Below are 19,742 nucleotides of genomic sequence, written 5' to 3' on the forward strand. Positions count from 1 at the left end.
TAAAAAAACAGGTTCTAAACAGGTAACATGAGTAAAAAAACTTGATTTTAATGTGATTGATGGTTAAAGCCCATTTTAATTTATTTTCCTCAAGCTGTAAAATACAGAACAACTCTCATACAGGGTTAGAAAAATACACCTTTCACCATTTATTGCACATTTAATGCAAATATATAGTTCAGCTGTGTTTGACGTACTCTGGTTCTGAGATAAATGAAAACATAAACACTGTTTCCAAAAAAATAAAAATAAAAAGAAATAAATCCGACTGAGCGTCCTTCAGTTGTTGAATGTGATTTCATTAAAATAAGAGACAGCTGCAGGACAGCAGACAGTAGGCTTTTGTTCATCTGGATACACGACCAGAAGAGGGGAAATAATACAAACATTGAAATGAACCCTCCTGTCATCTCCGCTGCTTCAAAGCTGGTCTACCAGCTTCCTTTGCCTCCCTTCTTCTTCTTCTGTGGTGCCTTTTTGCGTGTAGCCCCTGATGATGAAGGTTTCTGCTGTCGTGGAGGGACCACGCCGCTGCCGCTGGGGGCCGCCGATGAGCCGGACGCAGAGCCTGGTCTTGGGGATGTTGGCGGGCTGCTGGCTGTTTTACTGGCATCCCTGAAAAAGACGACAGCAACGCTTTGGTTCGATCAGAACAGCTGATTACACTGAGGTTTTAAACCAGCAGAGGATCATCGGGGGAGGACAAACACAAAGGTTGGAACCTAGGAATCAAAATTCTCCTGCACTATTTTGGGGTTCATTTTTAATAAGGAGTGGACAATCAATCTTTTTTCTCTTAGCCTTTTTTTTGCATTTAATGTATCAGAATGTACATGTATGTACTTTTATGTACTTTTATCATAGCATCCATCTTCTTTTGGACAGTAATGCTTTCAAAGTTGCTTCTTAAAAACAGTGTGTGAAATGCAACTGCTTTTTAAGAAGTTCTACAGGTTTTATGGCGTGTAAAAACCCTTCTTGTCTATTTTGAGTTTCCTCAGTAGAGGAAACGGGCCTTTGAGGTTCCATAATGAAGGTGATGATCTCAGGTGGGTTCACTCACAGCTCGGCTGAAGCTCCTGCAGTCGCTCCCTGCGTGCCTTTTCCTATTTGCTCCTTCTTCTTTCCCTTCTTCTTGCCTCTGTAATAGGAGCGTTCCCTCATTGGAAGCCACCTCTCAGGGTCCGGCGTCGCTTTGGGGTCGTAGTTCTTCGGCAGTTTGCCTAAAGATGAAGATGATTTTAGGTGAGCAACATCGAGAGGAACATGAACGTCTAGGACGGGCTGCTAACAGAATGTCGACATACCTTTCTTTTTCTTCTTCTTCTTTTTGATCTCACCTTGGCTGCAGCAAAATACAACTTTATGAACTAATCAGTATTTAAGTTTTCCAGTTAAATATTAGGATATATGTTTGAGAACTTACCCTGACTCCTTGGGGATGTTTTCTCCGACCACTTTACCAGCTTTTTTCCTGATATAAGTGGCACCGTGAGAGTTCTCCAGCTCGTCCACGTCAACGTTGAAAGACATGGCGTCTGCAGACGGCAGGTGCTTGCTGAGACTGGAGAAAAACGCTAAGGACTCTGAACAGATTTGTGAGGCACTGCTCTTCTACTGAAGCTCAGAAATACTGAACCAGAGATAATTGCTGGAAAATACAACTTGTAACATGATTGTTTTTCTTCTTTGGCGAAACCTCTGCTAGAGGTTTCTGCCTGATAAAAGGGAGTTTTCCTCTCCACTGTCGCTACAAGCATGCTTGGTGAGAGGGATTGCCTTTGAGTCAATGATGCAATCGACTGGTTTTCCTTAGATGGTCAACTTTGAATCAATATGACTGTATGATCTGGTTGTAAAGTGCCTTGAGAGGACGTGTTGTGAACTGGCGCTATAAAAATAAACTTGATTGAATTGAATTCGTAAGAATAACAAATTATTATGGCAAGCAAGAAAAAACAACAAATCTTTATTTATTTGCAGCTTTAAGGGGAAAGTAGAACTGAGACCAGTAAGTTCCATGTCAAAGGATACGATTTGGCTTTATCCGTGTTCACCAGAGAATAAGCGGAGATCAGTTGAGCCAGTGTGTGAACATCGTTAGTGTTTTGTCTGTTAAAAAGCACAGAATAGAAGCCCTGTTTACTGCAAATAAAACAACAGATTGGAATCTAAATATTATCTTGGTTGTAATGCACAAAACAGATCATTAACACTTATATTACAGAAGTACTTTTAATTGTCAAGCTAAAAAAAACAACCCTAGTGTTTCTGCAGGGACTCACTTCCACAGCTGCTCCAGATCACTGATGGCTTCTTTTTTCCGTCCGTGCTTCAGTTTGAAGTTTGCAGCTTCGCGTACCAGAGCCAAATGTGCAGCAGATCCAGGCTGTGAAGGAAACAAAAAAATAAAAAAACATAAAAATGACTGCAAACCAAGACACCCTGAACTCAAACATCATCCCAGCAGTAACCATCTATAGTCTGTTATTAGCTGCACTGATAAAGCTGTAAAATAAACCCTCAAAAATGCCTATCCCACAGGAGCATAATCTAAAACACAAGGATCCACTTCACATAAGCCACTGCTCCCAGAATTATTGGTGCTTCTGTTGTTGTAACTCATTTAAATGCATTTTAATTATGTAAAGGGACAATTAATTTCATTGTGCACTTTGAATTGTAATATTTAAATCATGTATTAGATCGATAAATACATTTAAGACGCAAGCGGCGTTGGACGACCCTCGCAGCTCAGCCTATATCGCGACCACGTAAGCCAAGTTCCACACTTCACCACTTGACAAGCAGCGGAAAACCACAGCTTTGGCTAGGAAGGTTTAAAAATCTAAGCTATGGTTTGGTTTAAAATGGCCACCTTCCTGTGCGGCTTGGGCCATGGCTCTAAGAGACTTTTTTAGTAGGTCCTAGGGACTTATACATGTGTGCACAGTTTCATAATCCTCAGTGCAAGCATGGCTTGAGGCTGCTTGTTTTAGTGTTTCTAGGGGGCGCTGTAGATAAATTAAGCCATCCTCACAACATATTGGACTGGATTCCTGTGTGGGGTCGGACTAAGATCATTCCAAGAGATTTCCGTGCAGATCAGAATTTTAACGAGGAAATAAGAGCCAAATGTATGGTAATGGTGAAACACATCACTTTGCCATGACCATATGGCAAAACCATTTAACTAAAACTCTTTGCCTCAAAATAAGTTAGAACAACACCTTTTCTGTCAGCTGACACAGTTTTAAGTTGATTAGGTTAAGCAGAACAGAGAGGGACCAGGAGTGAAAATTGTGACTTCCTGTTCTGAGGGGGCGGGGCTTATTTCATACTACATTTAATTTTGGGGAATTCATATTTATCCATTTTCTTACCACAAATTTTGGCCCCCTATATTCATTAGGGATCACATTTCAATGATTGTGGATCAGTCGTCTGAAACCCCTGCATTATATAATTTTTTAATCCAGTAAGACAGAGCTTTCGTTCCTCTGAATGTCTGTGACAATATCAGCTGTTTGATGGGATTTTTCTTTTAGTCACATCTAATAGGATGAGCTAAAGGCAGAAGTCGGAGGCCCCATTAAGGCTAAAAAGATTGCTAAAGGATAATAGAAAATAATGTGATATGAAATTGATAGAGAAACCAAACCTGTTCAGCTTGATAATACTCTATAGCTTGTTTGAAAACGTCGATGGCGCTGTCGATATCTTCCTCATGGGAATACATGGTTACCAGAGCTGAAACCTAAAACACACATTTTAAGTAAAACAACAAAAATCTACCAGATTACTTTACCATGAGATTTGATGTTCATAAAGAAAATTAAATGTTCATACCATTCCTGCTTTGTGCTTGAATTCTTCAATGGATCTGAGGACGTCACATGCTTTTGTAACGTGACCTGCAGAGGAAGTTTCACTATAAGCATCTACAGAGCTACACATTGAAATACCATAAAGCCAAACAATTATATTGCCCATAAATGTTGAAAAAAGATGGAAAGTTTTTCTGGATGTGTGAGAGTGGGTCAGTACCTTGAACTAAATACAGTTGTGCCATTGTCAGTTTGATGCCAGATGCACTCTCTGGGTTCTGCTCTGAGAATTGCTGCAAAAAAAATACAAAATTCCACATACATATAAAATTAAATTCAGTAAATTGCATTAAGTGCAATCAGACATTTATTTGGTTTCATGGGCTCTAATCTAATGACACAAACTGGGGCTTCCTGTGAGGAGTAGATTTCACTTTTGACTTTGAATAGATATTATTCTTAGTTTGTTGCTTTCAGTAATTCAGTTCAAAACGAGAAAATCCACTGATGTAGAGACTTGATTCTTAAAGTGATATTTAATGCTTTAATTCTGATTATAATATAATACATCACCAGGTTAATAATAAGTTACTATGAACACACACGTGTTTCAGTGGAGACTTCTATCCATTCAAACTTTAACCAGATTTACTCGTCTACCGCTACTTTGTTCTCCAACTCTGCAGATAATCTGGTAAAATCCCAGACTAGGGTTGTCAAAAGTATCGATACTCAAAAAAGTATTGATACTGAAACGTTGTATCCGAATAAAATACTCATTTTCAAAAGTATCGATACCGCCATCTAAAGTGCAGGATAGAGGAAAATGCACTTTCTGAACACTGTGTGATTGAATAATTCTGTGCATTTTTCAGTTTCAGACTTTTTTTTGTAACAGGTGCAGCTGCTGAGAATTATTTTTGTTTAACTGGTTGGGCTAGTGTCATTGTTATGTCTGCAAAACATAGCCAAGGAAGGAACACTTAATTTTCATTTTGTACGTTTTTTATTTAGCTTGCTTAATATTGTGCACAGCATACAATATATCAAAATATTACTCTTATTGTTTTTTATTTATTTCTTGTATTTTTTTTAGTAATGAAAATATTTCTGTTGAATTTCAGAGTCTTTGTTTTTATTCTTGTGGTATCGAAAAGGGTATCGAGTATCGAATATTTTACTTAGTATCAGTATCGAGTTGAAAAGTTTAGTATCGTGACAACCCTATCCCAGACTCACTGATTTAATCACTCCAAGTAAAGGTTATTATTAAGAAGAAAAAGTCTCAGTGGAGAAGTGCTCCACCAGTCAGGAGTCAAAAGTCTAGACTCCAGATTTACTTAAGATGTAACTTGCAAGAGAGCCTTAAAACTAAAAACATTAACAATGCTTGTTCCCATTTGTCAGTCGACAGTTTATCAAATCCTCTTGTTATTGTAGCGTCTGAACTCCACTCAACCCAGACCTGTGAGAAATATTCTAATTCCTTCACTGAAAAACAAACTAAACGATTAAAGGGGCAGTCTGTATATCCATATCGAGTCCTGTGCCAAAGTTATCTCCAACTAAAACTAATCTTGACAATATTTCTCAATTTCACAGAAAAAAAAAACTCGATTACAGTTGTTCTGTCAACTACAGAACAGGATTAAGGACTAATGTCTCAGAAGGAGCTTGAAAAACTAATTCCTACTTTTTTCATTTTTAGTAGAATTGATCACTACAAAGGTTTCTTTACAGGTCTGCCTAAGCAATTGATTAGTCAGCTGCAGCTGATCCAGCATACTGCTGCATGTGTCCTCACTAAAACTAATAATGTAGAGGACATCAGCCCAGTTTTAAAGTCCTTCCACTAGCTACCCGTATCTTAGAGAACAGACTTTAAAATACTTATGTTTGCTCTATAAATCACTGAATGGTTTAGCTCCAAAATACATTACAGCCTTTTTCAGAGGATCAACCACCCAAACCTCTCAGATCTTCTTGCTCAAGTTTCAGACCCAGAACAAAATCTGAAAAGGCAGCTTTAAATTCTTACCTTCCATTAATCTGAAATAAACTCCCCCCAAAAATACAAAAACTGAAAAAGTGCTGAAACCGTCAGCAGTTTTAAGATGAGATTAAAAACATTTGGTCAGAGCTGCTACTGACTGTGCCATCCAAACCTTAGTAGCTTAAATCTGTATTACAACTTTCCTTTCTTAGTTGCTTTTTTTATTATTATTCTTATTTAATAATTATTGAATGAGCTCACTGTCATAATTAATCACCTTGCAATGTTTTTCTTATGTGCAACACTTTGCTGTGAACGGTAATAAACACTTAAAATGTATCCCTCTGTGTGCTGAATCTTTAACATATACCCTTTTTTTTTAAATTGAATTATCAACCTAAATCCACTTTTTAAGCATATTAATATTTAACGAGAGAGAGCTGAAATAATAATCATGATTATTCATTTATTTGAAAAATCAACCAATTTGGTAATCAATTCAGTGTTAACATGCCTTTAGCTGACAGAGGAACCCACTTAGATCAGTAATTATATCAAAATTGTAAAAAGTAAAGTAAACATTTTGCATTAAAGATTAAAAAACGTTTTTGTCTGTCAATAAGCTCTATCCCAAACTCCTTAAGTGGAAAAGTTTTAGTTTTCCCTGGTTTATATTCATAAAAAAAATTTTATTTAAGGACCCTTTGGCTATACCATTATTAATCGATTAATTGAAAAAATAATAGCAAAGAACTCTATTGATCTCACAATTGGGAAATTCACTAATCGACAGATTAATCGATTTTTTAGATAATCGAATAATAATAAATAATCCAATAAAACCAATGCTTCAACATTTCACAGAAGTGAAGGATGTGACTCTGCAGCAGAGAGTGGGGTGGGTACCTGCAGGAGCTCCACAGCCTTGCTGTGCTGCTTCTCTCTGCACAGCTGAGCGGCCTGGATTAGGACTGGTCGAGGGTGACTTGGATTCTGAGACTGAAGGTTTGATGAGAGTTTCCTGCACTGGTCGGCCTGTTGAAATCCAGACATCGAGCCCTCATTAATACAGAAATATTAACTGTAAATGTAATAACATTAGAGCACACATACCTGGTTAGTGTACATGGCCAGTAGGGCTTTGTTGAACTCGATGGTCTGCAGCTGCTTCTTTGCCAGCTTGTATTCGACCCCTTCTGCATTTGTCAATTTCACCTTTTTCTTTGAGTCAAACACATTTTGGTCCTAGGACAACAGGAAGAGTGTAAACAGGCGTTTATGGTTGTTCTAAGGAGTAACATTTTCAGCCAGCTTTAACCCTACCTTATTGATTGTGATGATGTTGTTGGCCGTCACAGCCAGAAGCCCAACATCAGAAGGCCTGAAGTCATATCAGATCATCATGGATCAGCTACTTGACATTTTATCAAAATGCTCATCAGAAAGAAGTTTCGAAGACATGGTTTTGGGCAGTTTGCGCTGCTTGAACTCACTTGAGCTTGATGACCTGGTTGTAGAGCTGCAAAGCCTCATCTGTTCTGCCCTGTAGCTGCATGATGTACGCCATCTGAGAATGGATGACTGCCAGCTCCGACTCGATGTCTTCTTCAGTCACATCCTAAAACAGACAAATGATAGTTATCTAGTGGGAAAAATCTAATTTGAGAATCAGTAATAAGCAGTAGTGATTTCCTGACCAGCTTTCAGCATCAATGCACACATTTTCTGAAGATAAAGCCCAAGAAGCTGCAGCCTGCAGGGCTGTGCGTGTTAGTTGTGATATGACATACACTGTTTTAGCAACAAATACATATCTAAAAATTTATTTTATTGAAGTTTGGAAGATCGGGGATGATGAACCAGGTCTGGGAACCCTTTAAGGCTTTGTTTTAAAAAAACAACAGGAAAAGGACTGTGTGTAAGGAGCATACTAAACAGCAGGCTTTACAGCTACTGAAGGAGAGAATCTAATTTATAATTAGATCAAACTATCAGAATCAAGACTGATAAAAAAAAAAAGATTGGTTTAAAATTAGCAGAATTTAAATAATAAAAAACTAGTAAAAAAGTGTAAAAAAAAAAAAAAATCTATATTTATTCCCCTTAATTAACGATTAGCCTAATACGACCTTTAAGGAAAAAAAAAGAAAAAGAAAAAACTTTCCCAAAGTTCTCATTATTTTCTTATCAATTTCAAAGATTACATATTTACGGGAATAACTGACATGTTTAACTTTCCATCATGTGGGAAATTATTTCCATTGTGTTATTAGGATAAATATAAAACCAAAGACTTACAGAATCATCTGCCAATGAAACTCTGCAAAGCTCTGTAAAACAAAACAAAACATTTTCCCGTTAATGTCAAACTCTGCTGACTTAAGCTGTCTGAACAATTAAAAGACATGCAGACCTTCTGCTTGCTGTAGTTTGTTAAAGGCCTCCGTCAGCTGTCCTTGACCAATCAGAGCGCAGGCAGTGTTGTAACAGAGCTCATATGTCGTCTCAGGAAGTCCCAGATCCTCCTACAAAGAAAGAAGAACGACTGCAGATAAATTTAAGAAACAAAGAAAATATAATCACTGTAATGCTCAGAGGACAGCAGCAGTTTAAGGAGGTGGCCTTATGCTACGTTCAGACCGCACGAGCTAGAGGCAGAAGAAGCAGCTAGTTCACATGCATAGTCAATGGTTGATGCGCATCAAGGCGCGGCAAAAGGTCCAGAAGCAGCGCGTCGGTGCAGATGTGGCAGCGTGTTAAACATTACGAATCAAGAAGCTGCTGGAGTTGGAAAAGTGAACTTTTGCTGCTGGACGCGCCACATCAACCAATCTGAGAAGCTGATCTGAGAGCTGGCAGGGAGACAGACACAGCACTGCTGATGCAGGTAGCTATGATCATTCCTCTGAAACAGTTTATTCACACCTAAATTGACTTAAAAAGTCGAAACCTGCCGCCTAAATATGTTGGATTTTATTATTCTGTTGCCTAAAGTTTGGATTATGTACATAAAAAACGCCCTCCAGCTGCTGCAAACAGTAGCAGAAAACTGTAAAGTGACTAGGCCAGAGGCTGCTGTTGAAGGTAATTTCCAAGGACAGAGCACCGCCAGGCAGCTCCGACACTAAAAAACTATTTGAAGGCAGCATCGTAACCTTGATAAACTGACCGCACAGATTAAGTTTTCAGGTGGACTTTCTCACTTAAAATCGTATTAAAACTTAGCCTAGTGAACTAGCCCCACCCGCCAGTGGCCAAAATCATATTTGCCTGTGAGTTTTCTAGCCTCGATCAATGCCCCAGGCCCAAGAACTGGCGGGCCAATCACAATGTGTTTTGAATTTCTGGATGCAAACGGACAGAGTTTGGAGGGCGTGACGACAAAGCTGCACGACGCTGGAGAAAGCACAACAAGGAGGATGGCGACAACTATTGAACAGTAGCATGCACTGCGGCAGCAGCAGCTTTCAATGGAGCGCTCCATTGAAAGTTAAAAGTTCTCTTTTCTGTTGCTGTTGTTCAATAAAAATACGTTTTGATTATTTGAGGCAAGAATATTATACTTTAAAGCACTACTGTATGGTCCATTTACAGATTTAATGCGTATTTAAAAAAACTATTTCTGAAGTTGAGAGGACAGCGGCAACCAGCGGAGCTCCGAGGCTAACGGCAGCCAGGGATAACCGCAGCCCGTCTGCAGCGGCCCTCTCTTGGCATGGTCGTGTGTGAAGGACCGCTGGTTATGACGGCGATTTTTGACTCAGCTTTGGAAGGATAAGACTTGGGGTTTTTCTTTCAAACGTGAGCAGGAAGAGGCTCTATGCTCATTGATTTCTAAGGAAATATTTGCAGTTTTACCGACAGGCTGTTTGTTTACACTCCCTCACCAGCTTTCTGTCATGCTTACTACGTCACAGTCAGTTGCGCTCATTGGTCAGAGCGTTGACCAATAGGCACAGACATGGTTTGAAAAACAACGGGTTGCTCTCATCAACAATCTTCCAATGTCTCATTCATCGGTGCCAGACTAAATTACACATTTAATCTCGCATTTATTCTGGTTTATCAGGCTAATTAAAACTACTTTTTACCCACTTATAACAGTAAACATAGCAAAGCTGCTCTCTACCATTGAACACAGGAGCAGCAGAAGGATCAGACGCATCTGGACGCACTTTACTGGATGCGCTTCAGGAGCGTCAAAGATGCACTTGAAGCGCGTCTTAACTTAATGTGAACAAGCATAAAAAAATGAAGCAGCAGAAGCTTTTTTGTTGCTTCCAGCGCTTGTGGTCTGAACGTAGCATTAAAGGCACACTATGCAACATTTTTCAGTTAATTAATGTGTTCCATAACGTTATAGATGATTAAATGATTCATTTCAGGTTGAACAAAGGTATTCTCGGCCGCCCTGGTGGTCTGTGGGGGAAATACCGCACTTGCAATTGCAGGAGCACCGACCCGCACCCACAGGCTCAGAAGTCTCGTGAGAGTCAGTCTTGCTTTACGGCGAGAACTGCTAGACGCCCCCAGTTAAAAGCATGCTCGTTGCTAGCACAGTGGCGATCTTTGTGCAGTTATGCTACGTTCACATCGGACGCAGCAAAATCGCGTCTGCTGCTTCATTTTTGCTGCTTGTACCAGTTAGTTCTGACGCGCGGCTGAAGCAGCTTTGCTGTGTGTCTGACGCGCGTTGGGCGGAGCTTCACTATCCTTTCTCTGCCTTCCAGCTATATTTGCTGTGATCAGTGGGAATAAAGTAGTTTTAATATGTGTTTAAGTGAGAAAATACACCTGAAAACGTAATCAGTGCAGTCAGTTCATTCAGATTATTATCCTGCCTTCAATATTTTTTCTGTCGGAGCCGCTCAGACCCCCACATACCAGCGGTGCGCCGACAGTAGGGATCCCTTCATCAGCAGCCTCTGGCCTGGGCGCCTCCTCGCGGTTCACCACAGCAGCTGGTAGGTGTTTTTCATCTAAATAATCCAAACTGCATATTCTGCCGGCAGATTTCTGCATTTTAAGTTAATTTAGGCGTCAATAAACTGTTTAAGAGGAGTGATCATCAGCGCTGTCTCTCTCCCTGCGTCAGATGCTTAAACGCGCCCGATGCGCTGCTTCAGCTGCTCAGACGTGCTGCGCCTGCTGCTCAAAACGCGCCGCGGGACCTTTTGCTGCGCCTTGACGTTACGTTGCATGTAAACTCGCTGCTTCTGTCGCGCCAGCTGCGGTGTGAACGCAGCATTAGTCATTCGTTCCATTCGCCTGTCTGCTAAGCTCAAAACAACCGCGCCTGGCTTGACGGAGAAACCAGGAGAACAGCTGTGCATATTTACGACAGTGCACTTTTACTTTCGCCCTCTGGGGGGAGCCTCGCTGGAAAATCAACACCGGTTGCATAGTGTACCTTTAAGTACTTTCACCCCTGTTCATGGTTTGGTGCATTTTGGGGTGTAGAATATGATTCAAACCACTGATGAACATCTTGTTCCCGGGTTTTCTAAAATGACATAAAACAGGGAAGGAGATCCAAGAGATGGATCCAAAGGCTGACGTACTGCGGCAGAAAACATTTGTTTTTAGAAATACTTATACTTCCTAAACTGTAATTGTTTAAGTTCTTTTCATTCATATTTGATTGGTAGAGAGAATGGGTTTCAAAGGAAAACCTTGAAAGAAGAAATTAGAGGGGGTGGATGTATGAGGATTACCATCGGCGCCTTCTCCCACTGACTCATCGCAGCCACCACCGCAGCGAGGTTGGTCTTCCTCTCCTCCTCATACTCATCCTGGGAGTTCCTGATCAGATCTGTGTAAACCGTCTTGCACTCATCGTAGCGCTCCAGTCTATACAGCTACACAAGGAGAGGAGCTCAGATCAGCTGACATACTGACAGCATTTAAACAGGAAAAATTAAACCACACTTTACCAGTAACAGTCATTATGCTGGACATTAAGAACATATTCTATGTCTGCATTATGCCACCATTAAGATTAAGTTGAAACTTCTGCGAGTAATTATGTGGTATTATAATGATGCATAATGGACAACAACACAGACTGCATGAACACTGACTCTACAGAAGGAAAATAGCCTAAAAGAAGAGTCGAATCAGAAAAGAAGGGTAAACAAATAGAGAAAAGACATGCATTTGATGTGCAAGAGGAACAATCAGGGAAGATGGGGAAAAAAAACACTTGCTACACAGACCATAAAGAGGGACATAGAAGAACACAAGTGGCAGACAAAGCAAGTGGTCTTTGGTGTCACTTTTGCTCATGTGGGAAGTCATGAAGAGCTGGATAAGTCTAGAAAGGCAGCTAGTAAGACAGAGACTTCTGTCTTGCTCTCACAAATAGTAGGTCTTTTTTGAATAGCAGTAACAAAAAAAAAATGCTTGACAATAGACATGTGTCATTACATTACATTTATTGTACATAATGTCAACAACAACTTCAGAAACTTTCAGACTTTTAGGTATAACAGTTACAGAGATAGGAGACTTTTAACTTCTGGTGTCAGCAGCATCTCCAAACCTCTCCAAATGTGCCGTATTATTCAAAATTGGGCATAATGCTTTTACATAACAATTTTACCCAGAAAAATCACAGTAAAGCATTTTGATGGCCACAAAACATTTTTGACGTAATTATTTTTTTATTTTTCTAAAATTCCATCTAATTATCTAAAAGTGTGCAACGAGCCAGAATAGGGGGTTTTCAGTGACGTCACTGGCCAGCTTCCGGTCCGCAGTCTTGGGTGGCATATTATCGTATCATGTCGCGAATGGATAAGTACGCCAGCACGAAAGAGCCACCAGATCATGGAACATATCTGAGGAAATGTTCCGTGATCGACCATATGGACCCCTATGCCCTCCACGGTGCCTTGTTTAGCACTAATCCAGATGATTGGCCAAATGTAGAGCACGGTGACATAGTTCATTACCCGGTGTTCAGTGAAAACCCTCTGCACACTCTTGAGGAAATGAGAGCGTACAAGGGTCTAGAGGCGCACAACCAGTTCACATCTGGTTGGGTACGAGATGTCGAACTGATGTACATGAAGGAAATCGCCATCATACGTGGACGGGTGAGTTTTAATAAGATGGTAAAAATGTAAACAATCCGACGCAGGGCTCGCTATGCTAGGTGGCTAACGGCCGGCGGTGCACCAACAAGTCCTTGGAGTCTCATGTGCAGTTTATGAATGGATGGGTTCAGGAGCTGCAGCTCATAAAGCCAGCAAACAGTGCTAACCGTTAGTGCTAACAACCACTCAGGCATGTAATGTACTTTTAACTAGCTGCTATGTGTTTCAAAGGTTTGGTTAGTAACGTTAACTGCCAAACCTCCCTAAACCCTCCGGGTTTCTCACATATTTGAGCCTTTTCCCGCTGGTTGAAATCAAGTTAAGGTGAAATTAATCAAATTAAAACACGGCTGAGAGAGGGAGTCCAGTACGTGGTAGTCATAGGCAGTAGTCTGAGTAGCGGCGGCGGAGGCAGTCAACATTGCGGCCACGGAAAGTAATGCGTCATGACGCCCAAGCCCTATTATTAATATATTCTTACATGTTTTAAATGCTTGACAGTTAATTACCTGTGACAAAGTGAGCACTGCAGACTCTGGCGTGTTCCAGCTTAAAACCGTCCAAATCTGACCTGGATATCCGTGTCAGCCATAGGTGACGGCGTTGTTCAGATAGCTGTTTTGTTTTTTCACATTGATTCACGATTACGGCTGGTATGCGATAGAAAGAGCATTGATCTCCACCTCCACGGGCCGTGCAACCAACAATTACACACGATTTCACCATTTTTCACTGTCAATACTGCCTAAGGCTGCCACCCAATATGGCGGACGCGCTGAGTAGTCACGTGAGCGTGACGTCACCTGAAAACCCCCTATTGGATCTGCCTGTGTGCCGTTTATGTCCAGTGATATATCTGGGATGCACTATTCAAATTAGCCATGGTTACCTTTGTTTTATAGGTAATTTCATTGGTTAGAAAACCACACATTGCATGTGAACTTAACCAACAGCAGCGAGACTTTATGAGGAATAATATGACCGGTCCCATGCGTAAAGGTGACGTTTTCAATGTGCTCGTTATACTTTGTGGGCTGTCCCACATTTCTGATGGTAAAAAACTGACTTAATGTGGTGATTTTCTTGTTCTTATTACAAATATAAGAACAAGAAATATTACAAATATTTCTTTTTTTTTTCTTTTTTTGGGCTTCTTTAAAGGTTTTTTTTTTTTTTTTTACCCAGTTCTGGACCATTAAATAATGGAAGATGAATGAAGATGACAGCTTAGTCTCTTCAGTGAAATTGGTTAAAATCTGCATAGATGCATCCATTCCTTTTAAGTGTCAAAACAGGACAAATTAAAGGGGAACTTGACAAAAAGACAAAAGTAGAATGGCCTTACCACTTGACCATAAAGTTCCTTCAGCTTGTCTGTCTGCTCAGTGGCACTTTCAATGGTCTTCAGTGCACTTTCCACTCTGTTCAGCCGATACTCGCAGTACGCCTTCTCAAATACAACCTCACTACAAAAAACAAAAAAAAACAAAAACAAACATCTTTTAACCAGTTTTATGAAATTCTGACAACACTGGATACAAACAGTCAAAATCACATCTTGCTTATCAGCAGAAAGTTCCTTGTCATCCTGTGTATCTGGTACAGGTTCATCATTGTTCTTTAAAAGATGTAACAGAACTTATTTAGCAGTGTAACAGTCCTTTACCTCGCAAGGACTTTGGAGTGGGTGTTCATGACATTCAGTGCCTCCTTGAAGCTCCCGTTCTGGACGAGGCAAACGGTCTTACAGTGAAGAGCCGTCACATCGTCCCTGTTCTCATGGAGAACTATGGCAGAGAGAGGGAGGTAACACATTACTAAACAGTAATAAAAAAAAAAATCAGATTGATATGAGATCACTGAGGATGTGTGTGAACCATCGGTGGTTTGAGATGTCATTTTTCTTGCTGATTTAGAGTCTGATGTTAGTCTTTTTTTAAGTTCTATACTAGAGATTAAACTACACTGATAACCAATATTTATTCCAATCTTGTTGCGTGTGTGATTGGTGAGGAGGCTGGCTGATTGGTATCTATTCAGTCATGTGACAGATTTACCAAAGCATTGCAAGATTGATGTTAAAATGAAGCAGAGAAGAAACATCAGAAGTGTAAGGGGTTTTTCTTTGTTTTGTTTTTCCAGTAGAGAATAGTAGCCTGAATAACCAGACTGACTGAGGCCATTTACATGCCGCATCAATCTGGAAAGGCTCCCGATTTCAAAGGTGGGACCAGGGAGGAACTAGCAGTCATCAGAAACAGATTAGAGCCAATCAGATCGATACAAATGTCATGCAAAAAAGCCCTTTCTTTTCAATTAAAGCTCTTAGCAGCCAGTTGTTGAAATATCAAAGATAAATCCAGCTCATTCAGAAAAGCTTTATTCAAGCATTCCTCCTTTGTGGCTACAGGCTTAACTGCTACGGTTACAGAAATGTGCTGATGCGTTATGGGTAATTGCACAAGCGTTAACTCCCAGCTGTAATTGGTCCAGTCTGTTTTAAATTGATATGGGCACCAAGAATCGACCATCTGCTTAGCTAGTTGCACCTAGTTACTTACTTGCAGCTAGTTCCTAGCACTGATAAAACAGCTTGCAAGTATGGAGAGGAGCACTTCCTTTTTAACAGCAAAAATAACCTAATTTTGACCAGGGGTCCATTTCACAAAGCAGATTTAACAAACTCAGACTCAAATCCTCAACTCTAAATTGATCAAGCCTAAGGTTTGAAACTCTGAAATTTTGCTTTCACAAAGGCTGCTGTGAGTTAGTTTAATCAACTCCAAGTACGTCCACTCAAAGTTCAAAGGTTAGTGCTTTAACAAGCATGAAAAGCCATTATCAGCCGATCCCCAATTTGACGAAACACCATAATAACAGGTAACAGGAGATCAAAAAATGTGATTGGCTGTAAGGAGAGTGGAGACAGAGGATACACAGTTTACTAAACAAAACCTGCTCCAGACTAGGTTAGCTCTGGGAAGAATGTTACTATGGTGACTGAAACAGAGGTAAAGGACTCTCTTTGTGAAAAGGAAAACTCACTCGGTTTCCCTGATTTTAGCTTTTATTTAAAACTTAGTTTTCAGTAAACCTGCTTTGTGAAATGGACCCCAGGATTTTACACTAATCTCGGAAGGAGATGTTTGTCAAGTTCTCAGATTTAAGTCTGGCGCCCAGTTTTTTGGGGCTCAGACACCCTGAAAATGTAAATCACAACCCACCAAATGCTAACTTTTTTTCATTACTATATGCATGTACCTCAGTGCAAAACTTAATTTGCAAAAACTTATTTGCACTTCAACAGCTACAGAACTTTGAGTCTCCAAAATAAGGGTATTCATGGGCTTTAGCCATTTCAATGCAGCGGGGACCCCTTAATTATATATTGTAGAAAATTATTGTGTTATATCAAACTGGTCCTATAGTCACTCTATTACAGATGGATTAATGTAACAAAAGTTATTTCGACCCTGAGATTATTAAAGTATTTCTGATTCTGATTCCTGGTTAATGGGACAGGTGTTGTGAATAAAATGGTGCCCAGCTTGAAAGAGCTCCTGTGTGTCGCTGAATGTGTGCATTGATGACTGAAAGATCATCTGCCTCCATTTCTCTGTTTACTACAGTGTGTTGAATTCATGTTATTCCAAACTTCATTTGATGAAGGGTATTGAAGGTTAAAGTGACTTTTAAACAAGCACTAGATGCAAATAATGTCTTTGGCCAGTTGATTAAACTTTCCCTGCTTTTGAAATCCATTCTTCATAAAGTTTTGAGAGGCCCAAACATTTAAGATCACAGTAAGCTGTGCAGAAAACACAATGTATGGCAATAAACCCATAACGGTCATTAAAATAGCAAACAACAAAAACTATACTAAATACCTAAACGGTATTTTCTTAAAATAAAAAAAAATATTATTTCTTTGCATTTCCAACAATTATTTTCTAATACTTAAAATTTATTTCACTGTCATTTCATTGCTGCTACTCTTTTCTCAAATTATGTTGAGTAATACTGGTGTGTTAAAAGTCCTAAAGCTACGTATGCTAAATAAGCTCTTGCATCAAAGGTGTTTTCCTGTTATCCATTATTTCAGTTTTAGCAAAATGACTTTAGACTGACAGTAACAAAAAGAAGTCCAAGAATATAAAGACAGTGGTCATCAGCCCCTCACAGCCCGAGCAGGTCAGGCTAGGGACACGTCATTCATAAGCGGTGCAGTTTAGTGACATTTCATTTAAAATTAGCCAAAAATTACACCCAAGACATTCAATTTATTATGATGATTAATCAAAACTATGGGCTAAAAAATAACAAGCGAGCCAAAGCCAGGTGTCTCTTTCCAGAGTTGACAGTTGCCTGTTTTAGCTTGTCAACATGCTAACATGTAGCTTATGCTAAGCTGGGAATCTCGCTAACCGCGGCTAACGGTTGATTTTAGGGGTTTTCATGAAGGCCCTGCCAAGCTTCTATGCTTACTCTTAGTGAGAGCTTTCAGAGCTCGGGTGTAGTCCCCATTCTGTCCGCAGCGGTTCACTTCGGTCCACAGCGAAGCCACGGCCACCCCTCCGCTCGCCATTTTGGCTGAATGAACCAATAGTTGGGCGGAAGTAGAATATCTCACTTCCGGTCTTACGACAAATAATTTATAATATCACCACTTTACATTCAAACATTAAATCAATAAAACAACACAAAAATTGATATATGATCAGTTTTAATAATAAGAAAAAACTTGCAAAAATGTATTTTTCTCTAATTTCAAATAGGGCTTGGTCGTCGTGACGTCACCACTTTGCGTGGTCGCCATGTTGACGGCGCACTTTACGGCTTCCTTAGATTATTACCTGTGACTAACGCGTACTGTACTCCTTCTCAGCCGTGTTTTATTTCGTTTAATTTCACCGTAACTTGATTTCAACCATGGTAAACCGTTGCAGTATTGTGGGCTGTAACAGCGCATCACATGATCGCCGAGGGAAAAACCTACAAAATGGGATAACTTTCCACGCTTTCCTGCCTGGAGGCGCAAACACGGAGACCAAGTTTCACAGATAACAAAGAGTCGTCGGCTAGCTTGGATCGCGGCTGTAAGACGACAGAACATAACTTTCCACAGTATCCCGATGTCAATGCGAGTGTGTTCCCTGCATTTTCATTCTGGTAAGTTAAAGATGCACGGTTTTATTTTATAGCCTACAGTATTTCCTTCCTTCATCCGTGGCACCACATACATGCATGAACGCGCGCCCAGAGACTGTTGATATAACATTTTCATCCTCGTTGGTTGATATAGCATTTGATATAGCATTTCATCCTCGTTGGTTGATGTAGCATTTGATATAGCATTTTATCCTCTTTGGTAGAACACACTGCCAGTTCCTACAAGGACAGGGACATCCCTCTCCATGTTAAAAAAAAACCCTGAGGTTGACAGCTGTCATAGCACCACTTACAAATTTTGCTGATCCTAGCGCTTACCAGCCGTCTTGTAATGTAATGTAATCATATAATACAATATAATAATGTGTATATTGAGGATCATTGATAACATTATTGTTCTATTTGTTTTCAACACTGCTGCTGTGGATAATAATTTTAAATTGTGTCACCAGGAAAACCAGCAAATGAAATGTACACCTCGCATCCGGATTGGGCACCATCACTACACTGGGATGGATGAGACAGCTATTGATGACCTTGTTCCGACCCGGTAAGCCTTACAGAGCCAGCAGATTCAACACCGTATGTTGCTTCTGTGGCTTTTTCAGCTGCATGATGCACATTTAGCTAAAAGATGTCCTTATTTTATCCATAGTGGAGACACCAGCTGAGGATGGAGCTGAGCAGACACCGCTGACAGAATGTGACTTCTGTCAGCGCCGGCGTGCTGAAATCAACCGGCTGCTGGAGGAGAACAAGACCCTGAAACGTGAGCTTGGCCAGAGAAAAATGGATGAAGATTTCCTGAAGGAAGACACCGTCAAAGTGAAATACTACACTGGACTTCCACACCTTAAAGTCAACCACTTTATTCTGGTGTTTATGAATTACTGTATTAAAGAAAAGATTGATGCTCAATATGGAATTGACAATTTCTTTGTATCAACAATACACTCTAAGCAAACATTTAACAAGTGGGTTGTTTTTTAGCCATAGGTGTGTTTTGCATCCATACCCAAAAGCAAGAGGTCTCAAACGATCAGATCCTTTTCAGTGTTTATTTGCAAGTAGTGAAACTTGAGAACACAGTGTAGTGCAGAACAGTGCAGTGCAGTTTGAATGCTTGTAGGTAAATGGTTACAAATAAAAAATGGACGCAATGAAAATGCAGTGCAATTACTTACAATAACATAGTATGTATTTATACAAAATGTTCAATCCTATTAATAAGTCGGTCTTAATGAAACATCAATGGAGAAATGGAAAGTGGAGGTATTGCAAATTATTATTATACAAATTGTAGTTATAGTAAACATTAACAGTTAAACACTGTTAGTGCAAATTCTTATATAAGTATTTATAATAATATGCATTACTTAAATTGTATAAATAAAGGCTGCGATGCAATATTTCATGATATACAATAATATAATCTATAATTGTATAATAATATAACAACGTGCAATAATATGCAAATATAACAATACAATGTAATAATAAAAAATACTATGCTTTTTATAAAAAATGTCTATGATGACCCATGGCTTCAGGGGAGTCTCATTAATGCGCTGAGAGTGCAAGACCTGAGGAGAAAAAAAATAGACATAAATTATGCAGGTAAGGACACCATTATATTTCATTCTATGCAGGAAAGCA

At 39.8% G+C, this 19,742-nt stretch overlaps 1 protein-coding gene across 1 annotated transcript; it reads right to left on the reverse strand.

The window, feature by feature from the left end:
• Window positions 1–27: 27 nt before the first annotated feature.
• On the reverse strand, window positions 28–17,522 carry srp72 (signal recognition particle 72). The gene is given in 19 exon segments (XM_038308402.1): window positions 28–615; window positions 1,064–1,223; window positions 1,308–1,345; window positions 1,427–1,564; window positions 2,035–2,112; window positions 2,286–2,389; window positions 3,662–3,757; window positions 3,850–3,914; window positions 4,048–4,120; window positions 6,727–6,855; window positions 6,934–7,065; window positions 7,144–7,201; window positions 7,314–7,438; window positions 8,119–8,150; window positions 8,234–8,345; window positions 11,535–11,678; window positions 14,263–14,383; window positions 14,557–14,704; window positions 17,403–17,522. Coding segments are annotated over 19 exon segments (2,037 nt in total). The 5' UTR covers window positions 17,503–17,522; the 3' UTR covers window positions 28–431.
• Window positions 17,523–19,742: the final 2,220 nt, after the last annotated feature.

This window comes from Cyprinodon tularosa, unplaced genomic scaffold (genome assembly GCF_016077235.1).
Source record: "Cyprinodon tularosa strain WSP-4 unplaced genomic scaffold, ASM1607723v1 ctg117, whole genome shotgun sequence".
Classification (NCBI taxonomy): domain Eukaryota; kingdom Metazoa; phylum Chordata; class Actinopteri; order Cyprinodontiformes; family Cyprinodontidae; genus Cyprinodon; species Cyprinodon tularosa.